Source organism: Peromyscus eremicus, chromosome 15 (assembly GCF_949786415.1).
Source record: "Peromyscus eremicus chromosome 15, PerEre_H2_v1, whole genome shotgun sequence".
NCBI lineage: Eukaryota > Metazoa > Chordata > Mammalia > Rodentia > Cricetidae > Peromyscus > Peromyscus eremicus.
In genome coordinates this window covers 4551325-4565276 of record NC_081431.1, presented here as the reverse complement: position 1 = coordinate 4565276, position 13952 = coordinate 4551325, and the positions used below count along the sequence as shown (strand labels likewise).

General features: G+C 44.2%; 1 protein-coding gene across 3 annotated transcripts in view; it reads right to left on the bottom strand.

The window, feature by feature from the left end:
- Rps6kc1 (ribosomal protein S6 kinase C1) overlaps nucleotides 1–751 on the bottom strand; it is a 154268-nt gene extending 153517 nt beyond the window's left edge. For all 3 annotated transcript variants that reach the window (XR_009383102.1, XM_059280093.1, XM_059280094.1), the window contains exon 1: nucleotides 543–751. Coding sequence is in view for 2 of the 3 variants with exons in the window: in XM_059280093.1 (XP_059136076.1) it covers nucleotides 543–647 (105 nt within the window). In the remaining variant the exon portion in view is untranslated. The remainder of the gene's footprint in view (nucleotides 1–542) is intronic.
- Between the last annotated feature and the right edge of the window lie 13201 nt (nucleotides 752–13952).

The window sequence follows — 13952 nt, the reverse complement described above, 5'->3', positions numbered from 1 at the left end:
TCCCTCTGGGTCAAGCCAGCCCACTTCTGCAAACTTCATTCTAAGAGAAAGTCCAATGGGACAGAGACTAGGTCATCCATTTAAAGTCATCCACCCGTATTCCACCCCAGAATGGCTAGTGGAGCCTGCCATCCCATATCTGCAACCACCCTCGTCTACCTAGAGTCCACTCTCCTGCCTAGGGTCACCATCATTTCCATCCGGGGTCCCCATCATCTTCATCCTGGGGTCCTCATCATCTTCATCCTGTGGTCCTGACTCCTGCCGAGAGTTCCCAGCATCTCAATCCTGGAGTCCATTCTCCTGCCTGGGGTCCCCACCACCTCCATCCTTGAGTCTCTTTTCATGCCTCGAGTCCCTGTCTCCTGCCTGGGGTCCCCAGCATCTCCATCCCGGGGTCCCGTCTCTGCCTGTAGTTCCTGTCTAATACCTAGGGTCTCTTGTCTGAGTCTCCATCCCCAAGAGTCCTACCTACCACTAGCCGCACCCAGCCGCAGTGGGGAGCCGGTGCCCCGCCCCGGTGTCCCTATCCAGGCACTCACCCGGGCGGTAACCTTATAGACCGTGTAGCCCCTGGGGTGTCGCTGGGGCTCGGTGACAGTGTAGAAGCGAGCCAGGTCGGCACTGTGACCCCAAGGAGAGGTCATCCTCCCTCCGCCCCTGACTCCGCCAGCTGGGGACCATCGGGACGCCCCAGCCACAGCGGACCCCAAGCAGCACACAGCACCACGACGAGGGGGCGGTGGCTCCTGGGGCCTGCCGCGGGGATCTGCTTCCGGATCATCACATACACTTCCGGATCAGCCTCGTCAGCGTTCGGGAAAGGAGAGGCGCCACACTGGATTCTCTCCGAGAGCTGGGAGAGCCGGCCCCAGTCGCTGTGGACACCCGAGGCGTGACTACCAAGTCTCCTCCTGCACTAGCTTCGACGTAGTCTAGAATTTGCGAGCTGGTGAGAGGTTTGCGCCTCCCGCCCTGTGTAGAGCCCTGGGTGATGGAAGCAGGAGCGCCCAAGCGAAGCATCATCTGAGACAGGATTCCTCTGTGTAGCTTTGCGCCTTTTCCTGGAACTCACTTGGTAGCCCAGCCTGGCCTCGAACTCACAAAGATCCGCCTGGCTCTGCCTCCCAGTGCTGGGATTAAAGGCGTGCGCCATTTTTTCTTTAGATGGAGCCATGGCTGCATGCACAGCAAACCTCAACCACACCTAGAGGTTCACCCCTGTGACCCGCACTCCCAGGAGGACTCGTGCGACTAACCTGAGAAAATAGTGAGGTTTCGGGTCAACCTGCCTCAAAACAGACAAAACCCACCCAGCCACAGGATCCAGGATAGGCTGCCATACGTCGTAGGTTGGTTGGTTGGTTGGTTGGTTGGTTGGTTGGTTTTTCAAGACAGGGTTTCTCTGTGTAGCCCTGGCTGTCCTGGAATTTGCTCTGCGGACCAAGCTGGCCTCGAACTGACAGAGATCCAGCTACCTCTGCCTCCTGAGTGCTGGGATTAAAAGCATTCACCACCACCACGAGGCTAAAAGTTTTTGTTTGGTTGGGTTGTTTTGTTTTGCTTTGTTTTTGTTTCTCTTTGTTTTTAACTCTCCTAGATTCTTAAATGCGCATCTGTTGGGGGTTTCATGGAGGGAGGCAAAGCCACTCCAAAGAGTCTCCAGTTCCAACTGATTGCCATCCCCTGCCTGGGATCAGAACCCTCATTCCCCAAATGTTCATTGCAAGGCTTTGTCATTCTCAGATCTGTATCTCTTGCTTCCCTGCCCCTAACTCCTAGAACACACAATTGGAAGAGAGAGAGAGAAAGGGAGACACACACACACACACACACACACACACACACACACACACACACAAAGAGGGAGAGAGAGCGAGCACTAGAGACAGAAGTTCAGTGGTTAGGGGCACTGGTTGCTCCAGAGGACTGAGTGAGGTTCCATTCCCAGCATCCAAGTGGCAGCTCACAACTACCTGTAACTCCAGTTCCAAGGGATCCAGTATTCTTTTCTGGCTTCCTCCAGTACACAGGCAGCGTACACACCTAAGTGCAGGCAAAATACCTATACACATAAAAACCTGTTTTACAAAGGGGAAAAGGGGAGTGACTTTACCACTAATTCTTCATCTTCTCACATCTCCATTTCAGCCTGACAGTCTTGCTGAATACTTGCTTCCCTTGTGGGCTGAATCTTACTCTCTTTGACAGAAGGAAAAACATTATTCCAGTAATATCTCCACTCTGTGTTTAATCTCTCACTACGAGGCTCTACTGAGCCTATATAGTCTTTTTTCTTAGATTTATTCCTTTTATATATGTGAGTGTTTTACCTGCTTACATGTATGTGCACCATATGCATACCTGGTACCCACAGAGATCAGAGAGAGCATCACCTCCGATCCCCTGGAAGTGGAGTTAGGGACGGTCGTGAACCACCATGTGAGTTCTGAAAACCAAACCCAGGTCCCCTGCAAGAGCACCAAGTGTTCTTAACTGCTGCGTTCTCTCTCCAGCTCAAACCTCTACCTTCTTAAAAACTGCCTGTGGCTTATTCATTAACCCTGAATTCACTACCTACTATGTGCCAGATGTTAATTAAGCATGGGAATTATAAAGATCATCCCTCTCTACGTAGCATGTAGTTTGTAACAAAACATATCGTGATAAATATGACAGGTACATAGCTTATGAATCCAGAATGGTTCCCTAAGGCTTTCTGTTCAAGGGACACTGGCCGACACAGGAAAGGCAGATAGCAGTTCCAGAAAGAAGGAGCAGAGGGCATCCTTTTGCCTTTCCCCCTTCTTCGCATCAGTTGTGTGAATGTTGATCATCTTTTCCTTGCTCCTGGTCAGTCTAGCCTCAGTACTAGGTAGATACTTCGAAAATGCTCCATATAAATTTTCTGATAACCCCATCATACCCAGGACTTTCAGCTTTAGGCATTTCTGGCTGTTCTTACATTTTCATAGCTCTTACCTAGTATGAGTTCACATTCCCTTTTTTTTTTTACTCTTGTTTCTCAGGATTTTTGCCTCTGGTCTTTTGTCAACTCTGGTGAACTCACAAATCTGTGTCTCCATTCACATCTCTCTGCTAGGTCTTAGACTCTGCCTACATCCAATTGACACTGAAAACATGGCCGATCAAAGTCTGAGCTTTTCCTTCACACCCTGTTCCTGTTTCCCTGGCTAGTTCCATTTTCTGTGTCATTACATTACTCAGCTGCTAGGAATGGTCCTTAGAGATCTTCCCCACTGCCTCCGAGTTTGTTTGATTTACCAAATGCTGCTAGTCAAAGTAGACCAGAAAAGGAAATGCCGGGACTCGGGAGGTGGCTCGGCTGCTCTTACAGAGGACCTAGGTTTGATTTCCAGCACCCACATGGTAGCTCAGTACCATGTGTGTAATTCCAGTTCCAGGGACTCTGAGGCCATCTTCTGACCTCCATAGACACTGAGGCACTCATGCAGGCAAAACACCTACACACATAAAAATAAACCTTTTTTTTTTTTAAGAGAAAGAAAAGATATACGTTGAAAACACCACTGAGGAGACTTTGTAAGAATGGTCTTGTTGCCCTTCATGTCCACTCTTTGGATGATTTTGTTATTTTAGGCTGTGCTAGGGCTCAAAGGCAGGCATTTATGCTTGCTAAGCATATACTCTGCACCTGACAGCCGAAGAAAAGCATAGGAATAAGAAAGGATCAAGTTTACTGATAAAAAGTCTAATCCATTAAGAAGACAGACTAATTCTAAATGTATTTGCATCTAATAACAAGCCTTTAAAGTATATGAAGCAAAAACATTGAAACTAAAATAATCAATTCTACAATTATAGCTAAGATTTAAAAACCTATGGCAATAATTTTTATTACATATGTGTGTGTCTGTCTGTCTCTCCCCACCCCACCCTACCGTGTGTATTGGTTCTCTCCTCCCACCATGTGGGTTCCAGGGATTGAACACAGACAGCCAGGCTTGACGGCAACCATTACCTATTGGGCCATCTCACCCAATCAATAACTGTTTTTCTTTAAGTCACAAATGGGGGGGCCGGGCGATGGTGGCACTTGCCTTTAATCCCAGCACTCGGGAGGCAGAGGCAAGCGAATCTCTGTGAGTTCGGGGCTAGCCTGGGCTACAGAGTGAGTTCCAGGACAGGCTCCAAAGCTACACAGAGAAACCCTGTCTCAAAAAACCTAAAAAAAAAAAAAAGTCACAAATAGGACTTTTTAATTGTTACTAATAAAAATTTAGACTTTAGGGCCAGGGGTGGTGCACAAGCCTTTATTCCCAGCACTTGGGATCTGAGGCAGGCAGATCTCTATATATTCAAGGCCAGCCTGTTCTACAAAGCAAGTTCCAGGACAGCCAGAGCTGTTACATAGAGAAACCCTATCTTTAAAAACCAAAAAAGAAAAAAAAAAAAAAATCAGGAAATTAGCCAGCACAGTGGTACATACCTTTAATCCCAGCACTTAGGAGGTAGAGGCAGGTGGGTCTCTATGAATGCAAGACGAACCTAGTCTCCACAGTGAGCTTCAGGTGAGCCAAGGCTACAGAGAGACCTCATCTAAAAAGATAATAATAATAATAATAATAATGAGGAGGAGGAGGAGGAGGAAGAAGGAGAAACTGAATTTTGAACAGGTCCTTCGACGCTCGTCAGCTTGAGTGCCTGTGTTCTCGCTAGTGGCTTTTTCAGAACTCCACCTGCACCATGAAACACTATGAGTTTTCCCAACTCAAACCTAGGCTTGAGCATTTTTACCTACCTAAGGAAGACATTGTGAGAGGATACATGACTACATGAGAGATCCGCCTGCCCCTGCCTCCCTAGTGCTGGGATTAAAGGCGTGCACCACCACACCTGATTTGGGTATGACGTTTTAAAACTCTATTACTGACCTTTTGATACCAGGGTGATCAGCAAGAAAGGAGCTAGGAAGAAAGTGGTTGATCCATTTTTAAGGAGAGATTGGTATGATGTGAAAGTTCCAGCAATGTTCAATATTAGAAACATTAGAAAATATTAGTCACAAGGACTCAAGAGTCATGTGTTTGAAGTGAGCCTTGCTAATGTACAGAATGGCAAAGCTGCATTTAGAAAATTCAAGCTAATTACTGAGGATGTTCTGGACAAAAACAGACTAACTTCAGTGGCATATATCTTATGTGGGACAAAATGTGTTCCATGACTAGATGCTGCCAGGTGTACTAGGGAGCCAGGGGCAGGTGGGTCTCTGAGTTTGAGGCCAGTGTCATCTATAGAGCAAGTTCTAGGACAACTAGGGCTACACAGGGAAAACCTGTCTCAAAAACCAAAAACAAACAAAAATAAAAAAATCCAACTCCTAACACAGAAGCCCCTCCCCCAACCCCATAAAGTTTTACGTCCTAAGTGAGTGTCTCAGTCACTTTATTGCAGTGAAGAGACACCATGACCAAGGTAATGTACAGGAGAAGAGTTCATTGGGGCTCACAGTTTCAGAGTGTTGTGGGATATTTGTACACTGGATGAAAATGAGTTGCTGTGATTGGTGTAATTAAAAGCTGAATGGTCAATAGCTAGGCAGGAGGTTTAGGTGGACTTCCAGGAAGAGAGAGAAGTAGGAGAGGAATCTAGGTGCTAAAGAGATGCCTTGGGGACTCTAAAGAAGTCGGACATACAGTACAGATCAGAGATAACTGAGCCACACAACAGAAGGTAGATTAAAATAAATGGGTTATTTTAAGTTATAAGAGCTAGTGGGACAAGCCTAAGCTAAGGGCGAGCTTTCATAGTTACTAATAAGTCTCCATGTCACTATTTGTGAGCTGGAGGCCCAAAGAAAAGTCCATCTACACAGAGGGTTAGAGTCCATGAATATCCTGGCAGCAGGCAGGCATAGTGCTAAAGCATTATCTGAGCTCACATCCTGATCTACAGGCACAAGGCAGAGAGATAGCTAATTGGGAATGGCATGGGCTTTTGAAACCTCAAAACCCAACCCCAGTGACACACTTGCTCCCTCCAACAAGGCCACACCTCCTAATCCTTCCCAAACAGCTTTGTCAATTGGCTGGCTGGACGACAGACAACCAAGTATTCAAATACATGAGCCTATGGGGCCATTCTCATCCAGACCACCACTGGGGGGCATGGTGGTGAATGCTTTTAATCCCAGAGATGGGTGCATTTCTTGAGTTTCAAGTCAGACAGGGGTACATAGTAAGACCCTGTCTAAAATAAATAAATAATAAAAAATAACCAACCAATAAAAAATAAAAACAAAACAAAAAACAAAGTATGGTCCCCATACAGGGGTGGCTTAAAATACACACACATGCAATAAAAACAATGTCTACAAGAAAATAGAGAGGATACTCTTACTAGACAAAGGTTTTTAACTACCATAGACAACGGAAACCATGTCTAAATTAACCAAAGCTAAGATTGAAACTAACTCATGGGCAAGGGAGATGGCTCACTGCATAAAGGCACTTGCCAGCAAGTCTGATTACCTCAGTTCAATCCCAGGGGCCAAACTGATAGGAGAGAACTCCTGCATATTGTCCTCTGCACGCACATGCTGTGGCGTTCCCACATGCACACACAAATAAATGTAATTTTTAAAAACGTGTTAATCAGGGATGGAGAGATGTCTCAGCAGGTTAAGTCTCTTGTTGCCAAGCCTGACTACCTTAGTTTGACCCTCCAAATCAACATGGTGAAAGAAGAGAACCCGTCCCACATCTGTCCTCTGACTTCCCCATGGGCCGTGGTGCACTGGTACACACACAGGGGTGGATGGACAGATGGCTGGAGAGACGGCTCAGCGCTTTAGAACTTGTGGTCTTGCAACCAGCCAGGTTTGCTTCTTGGCACCCACATGGTGGCTCATGACCATCCTCAACTCCAGTTCCAGTGAATCTGACATCCTCTTCTGAGGTACAAGACACACATCATACACATACATACATTCAAGCAAAAGCTAATCCAATATTTTAAATAATTTTAAAATGAAAACTTCCTAGAGATCCTTTAGAAAACACCACAGAAGAAATAAAAGCACAAGTTAGAGATAAAAAGTAACATGGTTTCAATGATAACAAAAAGTAACATGGCTTCAATGATAATAAAAAGTAACATGGCTTCAATGATAATAAAAAGTAATTTGGTTTCAATGATAACAAGAAGTAACATGGTTTTGGTTTCAACAATAACAAAAAGTAACTTGGTTTCAATGATAACAAAAGTAATATGGTTTTGGTTTCAATGATAATGAAAAGTAACATGGCCTCAATGCATAAAGGGTTGGGAGGTATCCATATTTTGTACCTAAGAATGGGTGTTGTAAAAAAAAAAATGGGTGTTGTGATATAATACAATAATCTATTTTGAATTAATGATTAATGTAGATTTCTCCCGTTCTTTAAGTGAAAAACTCCTACATTCCAATTACAGAATCATACATATGTGTTATAAGCATTCATATGTAATTACAGGTTATAAAATTACTTTTGTCTTTCTGTTCTTATAAAAAATATTTTGGTGCTGTAAGAAAAAACTAAAAGATAAGTATAAAAAAGAATTTAAGGTGTTGTTCAACTCACCTTACTCAATGACACGTGTTCTGCACTTCATTTTCCACCTCCAAATCCTGAGAAATATTTCCAGATAGCCTAACATCTCTCAGTAAAAATAGCCCAGGTTGTCATGGTGATGTAGTTCTCACACACACACACACACACACACACACACACACACACACATACACAGCTTTACAGTCTGGCTCAGGAGCTTTCCAGTTCTGTTAGAGGCAGGGTCTCACTATATTGGCAGATTATCCTCAACTACCTACAAATCCTAGGTCGGCCCAAATTTGCAATCCTCCTGCCTCTAAGTGTGTGCCACATGACCTCAAACACACTACACAGCTGAAAATGACCCTGAACTCTTGATCTTCCCACTACCACCTCCCAGTTGCTGGAATTACAGGTGTAGTCAAACACATCTAGTTTAAAATTTGACCCTTCAGAGTTTTTCCATTCACTGTGTGATTGAGACTAAGAAGTGTATGTATTTGGTCCTTGTACTTGTTTTATGGTACACAGTATGATTTAATAATATGAAAACTGAGCACGGTTTTAGTACCTTTCTCTGGTTCACAGATGCTGAAACGTGGAATCTCTTACATGTTAAATATCTTTTTTTCTGTGATGACAGCATAATTTATGTCTGGAGGCTTGGGGGTGGGGAGCCTGAGTAGCCAGGGAAAACAACTACATGATTAGATGGTTAGCACTTTTAGGCCACCCTCAGACCTCAGGTGAGGTCAATCTTGTAAGGAAGTCTTCCTCCCTAAGAATTTTCTCTGAGGGTGAGGGCCTAGGCAAAGTCTAACCCCTCCTAAGGTCCCAATGATAAACTTTATTTTGATTCTACCAAATAGACCACCCCCCACCCAGGGAACCAATGAGTTCACTGAGAGTACTTACTTATGGGGTTACGGAGGACAGCATAAAATACCCAGAAGCAGCTGCACTGCAAATTGGTCACCAGCATGGATGAAAGCTTCCAATCGATGGCCACATGGATGCAGCTCCCCTCCCTTCTCTCTGGTCTATATACTCTAGCCTCACCCTGAGGCAGAATTGCACACAGCTGTTTGGATGCTTAGGTCTCCTGTCTCTCCCATCGTCCTTCTGTAATGGAAGTCAGCAGTCACAAGCCCAGCTATGAAGATCTTTTACAAGCAGGCACAGCTGAACTAACAAAGATGGTGGGTGTTTGGCTCAGAGGATAGTGATGTACAGCATCTCCATTAACAAAAACAAAACCCAAAAAGAGGGAGGTCTGGCTGAAGAGCTTCTAGATTGCTGAGTATAGGTGGGTCATTGGACGGGCACAGGCAGGAGAACATGTAGGAGCCAGTATTCCCATACTGAAATTAATCTTCGCATAAAAGCCCAGATTGCTGATCAGAATAAATATAATTTCATATGTACAATATTCTTTTTTTTTTTTGAGACAATGCCTCACTATGTAGACCTGACTGGCCTTGAATTCACAGAGATTTGCCTACCTTTGCCTCTCAAGGGATGGGATCAAAGACATGCACCACCATGCTCAGCTTAAATTCTCTATCATATTATATATTAATGTATTAATATATAATATACTATATATAATATGTATTATGACTGGAGTATCTGTGTTAGGAGCTAGGTGTGGAGTCACAAACTGTAATCCTAGCATTAGGGAGATGGAGGCAAGATACAGATAACAAGTTCAAGGCCAGCCTAGGCTACATAGTGAGTTCTGAGCTGAAGAGAAAACTCTTTTCTCAAAAACCAAAGAGAAGAAAGGATGAAAGGAAAGAGGAAGGAAGTAAATTCTGTTAAAACTAGAAATGAAATCACTCTATCACAACAGGAATTTCCACCACCACCCCCTGGGGCTTGGACAACTAATGTGGAAGGCAAGTTGATAGTGTATCAGGAACATACATTTGTATTCGATATCCTTGGTAACTGCACCTTAGGGAATGTACAAACAAACACCAAAAATATGGGCACTATTTCTAAAAGCATTGACGACAATAGCAAAACCAAAAGCTGAGAACAGTACAAATACATAAGAACAAAATAAAGAATAATCTATTGTGTTTGCAATGTTATACGCTGAAAAATAAGCCAGTATAAGCATGAATAAAACTTTCATTATCATTTATTTTTTTATTTTTGGTTTTTTGAGACAGGGCTAGGATTAAAGGTAGTGCCACCACCACACAGCTAAAACTTTTTTATTATCTTTAATTATATGTCTGTGTGTCTATGTGTGGTTACCCACGAAATATATGCTGTTAGTGCCCTTGGAAGCCACAGGCATTGGATCCACTGGAGCTGGAATTACAGACATCTGTGAGCTGCCCGATATGGATGCTGGGAACTGGACTCAGGTCCTCTGGAAGAACAAAGAGCATTCCTAACTGCAGAGCCATCTTTGAGCCCCTTATTTTATTTTATGTTGTCTTTTGAAGTACTGGGATTGAGCCCAGGACCTTGAGCATACGAGCCAAGCATCCTACCACTGAACTACATCCCTAGCTCTAGTGTGGTTAAATCTTAAAATCTAGTGTTGAGAGTGAAAAGTAAATTGAAGAAAGATACAGGATGTGGTATTTTTATAGCTTTAATGTATAAAATCACTATACATTGTTTAAAATATTTGCTTATATAAAAATGTCCATTGATACACATGGGAGGGAAAGCACTAGGACGTGATTGAAGCTGCAGGCCCGGCTTGTTCCTGGAGAAGCCAAGTGCTTCAACTAGACTGTAATATTCTCTTTCCTGAGAGTAGGATTGATCAAAATGATCTTGACTACAAGGGCAGTGAGACTCCACTGGACTCTGTAGAGATGGAGCCACACTTTCTGGACTGGTTAGCAAACCACAAGCCCCTGTCATGGCCCTGCCCTCTACAACCAAGGAAGACTTCATACACTTCAGGCAAAGCAGACTGGTCCTTCCCAACGTGCACGGATTTCCTGTCACACCTGAACAGCCGGGCCCCTCTCCTGCTCAGAAACTTGAAAGCTACTTTTCAGGTAATTCTAAGTTCTCTGCTATGGCTCATAATTCAGATTTTGAGTACTACTTTCCTTTCTGCTACATTTTGAACTATTTCTAGAATTATTTTTATTTTTTATTTCTCAGATAGGATCCCAGGTATCCCCGGCTAGCCTTGACCGCCTTATGTAACTTTGCACATCTGTGCAGAACTCTGCATGCTGGCAAGCAGTCTACCAACTTGGCTGCATCCCTGGCCCCATTTTTCTCTCTTTCTAGTCATAGAATCCTCCGTGTGGTCCTCTGTACTGCTGTCATGTTCTGAAAGGTGTCTCCACTACTGATGTGGTCCTCAGGAGGGACACTGAATTCATTCCTGTTCCACTCAGAGCCTTCGTTCAGCTCCAGATCAGCCTGACAATTCCAGGACAACAGACATTGATCTTAGTTGTTGGGTTTTCAGGTTTCAGAGAGTATCCAGGCTCCAAAATACTTCATTTCTTTTTTTAAAAAAAAGTTTGAGAATGTCATTTGTGCATATATTGATCAAACCCATCCCCTCTATCCCCTTCCCTCCAATTCCTCCACTATTCTCTTCTGATTTCATGTGCCTTTTTCTTTTTTTTTTTTTTTTTTGGTTTTTCGAGACAGGGTTTCTCTGTGTAGCTTTGCGCCTTTTCCTGGAACTCACTTGGTAGCCCAAGCTGGCCTCGAACTCACAGAGATCCGCCTGGCTCTGCCTCCCGAGTGCTGGGATTAAAGGCGTGCGCCACCACCGCCCGGCCTGCCTTTTTCTTTTAAACCCTCCAAGTCAACTTAGTGCCGCATGCACGAGGGTAGGGCCATGTACTGAAGTATGAGGATGCATCCCTGAAGAAAACTCACTTTCAGCCGGGCAGTGGTGGCGCACGCCTTTAATCCCAGCACTCAGGAGACAGAGCCAGGCGGATCTCTGTGAGTTCGAGGCCAGCCTGCTCTACAGAGCAAGATCCAGGACAGACACCAAAACTACACAGAGAAACCCTGTCTCCAAAACAGAAAACTCACTTTCTGCTCTTCTGACAGCCACCAGTTGCCAATGTCATTTGCTTATTTCAGAGTGGTACATTTTTCTTTTTTTCTTTTTTCAATTTAACTTTTCTTTTATGAGCATTGGTGTGAAGGCGTCAGATCTGCTGGAGCAGACAGTTGTGAGCTGCCATGTGGGTGCTGGGAATTGAACCCGGTCCTTTGGAAGAGCAGTCAGTGCTTTCAACTGCTGTGTCACCTCTCCAGTCCCAGGTGCATTTGTCTTTACACAAGCCAGAGGAGCCAGGGCATACTGGAGGAGAGACTCAGGTGATTGGCAGATCTCCCGTAATTCTGGTCCAGTTAATAACCCATTCAGTGATAATTTGTCTGCCATATGTTGTTGTATTCAGCAGAGTACTAGGCTGAATAAATTTGAAAATAATGAGTCATAACCCTTGCTCACAAGTTACTTAAAACGTCATTATGGAACAAGTCATATATGAAACTACTGGTCAAATTTAGTAAACTACAAAATTGTGACTACCCTTAGAAAATAGGGCCATATAGAGGGCTGGAGAGATAGCTTAGTGGTTAAGAGCATCAGCTGCTCTTCCAGAGGACCCAGGTTCAATTCCCAGCACACACATGGCAGCTCAAACTGTCTATAACCCCAGTTCTGGGGGATCTGACACCTTCTCACTAATGCACATAAAATAAGGAAAAAAAGTTAAATAAATAAGAAAAATTTAAAGAAAAGAAAATAGGGCCATATAAAACAGAGGCAATCAGCCCTCATTTGCAGATTCTGCCTTTGTGAACTGGCTCGTCCCCCAAACCTACCTACAGTGCACAAACCAATCCTTACAATGTTTTTACAGCTTTTCCCAACAAGGAGCAGGGCAGATTTTAGTTGCCTCGTGTGCTTGTTCTTAGCCAAGGCTGAGCAAGGTACACTCTGCCCTCTTGAGTTTTCAGATCATAAGAAAGTAACCTTTCCATGGCCTACTTGGTGCCACTTTTTCACACTTGACTGATTTTGCTGTTAAAAATGGTCCCCAAGCATATTGCTGTGAGATTCTGAAGTGATAAAGGAAATGATGTAATATATGGAGAAAATATGTGCATTAAATAACCTTCATTTAGGTACGAAGTAACTGTTTGGCTGGAATCTCCAGCTCACCCCTGCTTGATCCAGCCCTCCCTCCCTCTCCAAACCCCGCCCTCTCAGAAAAACCTCCTCTGAGGCTGCCAGCTCCCCAAGTCCCCACCCAAAGCTTATAATCGGGCACAAACCCAGTTTGTGGAGGACCCAGCATCACCCCCACACCTACAGGGTATTTAAGCCCCCTCCTTTGGAACAGCCATGTGATTTCTCTCCTGCCCCCATACCTACCCTGATCTCTAGGGGCTGGAGGACTCACCCAGGAGTTGCTTTGCTCAAATATACCTGGTCTTTTACTTTTTAATTTGGCTTGATCTGGCTTACTGCCTCAGCAGGGAAACCTATTATCAGGGTATAGAAAACCTATTAGCAACAAGGAACATGCATAAAACAAGATATCATACTGGTTGATGAAAAATGTGATCAGAAGCCAAGTGTGGCTGTACATGCCATGCCTGTAATCCCAGCACTCAGACATCGGATGTGAGATGAGTTTAGGCCAGCTTGGATTACCTAGCAAGATTTTTGTCTCAGAACAGTCAAGTGTGTGCATGTGTGAAATCACAATCGACTTTCCTCATAATTCACTAATTCAGCATTCCTGGCATGTTTATACAATTTAACTACTGCAGATAAAGAGAATCAACTATACACTGAAAGTAAAGTATTTCTCAAAATTAACACAGGAAAAAACAAAAACCAAAACTTCCTAAGAAACTACTACACAGGTCTACTAAAGAACCTCTGCAAGCAGCAACCGTGGCTCCTGGTGCCCTCTGCCTTTGGCCTCCTTGTGGCCTTCCTGTGTCCTCTCTCCATTTAAGTTACCTTTTCCAAGAGCCCAGACCCCTGTGCTAGATGTCACAGACACGGATAATCAATACACTAACATACAAACAGGTTCTCCTGTTATATCCTATGTTAACCTGTAACCCCACCTGCTCAAAGTTTCAGGTAATTCCTGGGATTCTCGGAGTTGTCGTTCTTAAAGAAATAGACAAGTCTCAGGAGAAAGTATGGTGGCCTATGAGTTTTGTCCATAAAAGCCCCCACAACAGATATCTTGGGGCCACTCAGCTGGAAAATTCCAGGGAGTGATCCTGACCAACTTCCATCTTGGTCAGTATTTAAGCTTTAATAAAAGCTTCGTTTAAATATGGCCCGAAAATGGTGGAACTAGTTTTTCTCCAGCGAATCGCAGGATTAACACTCCA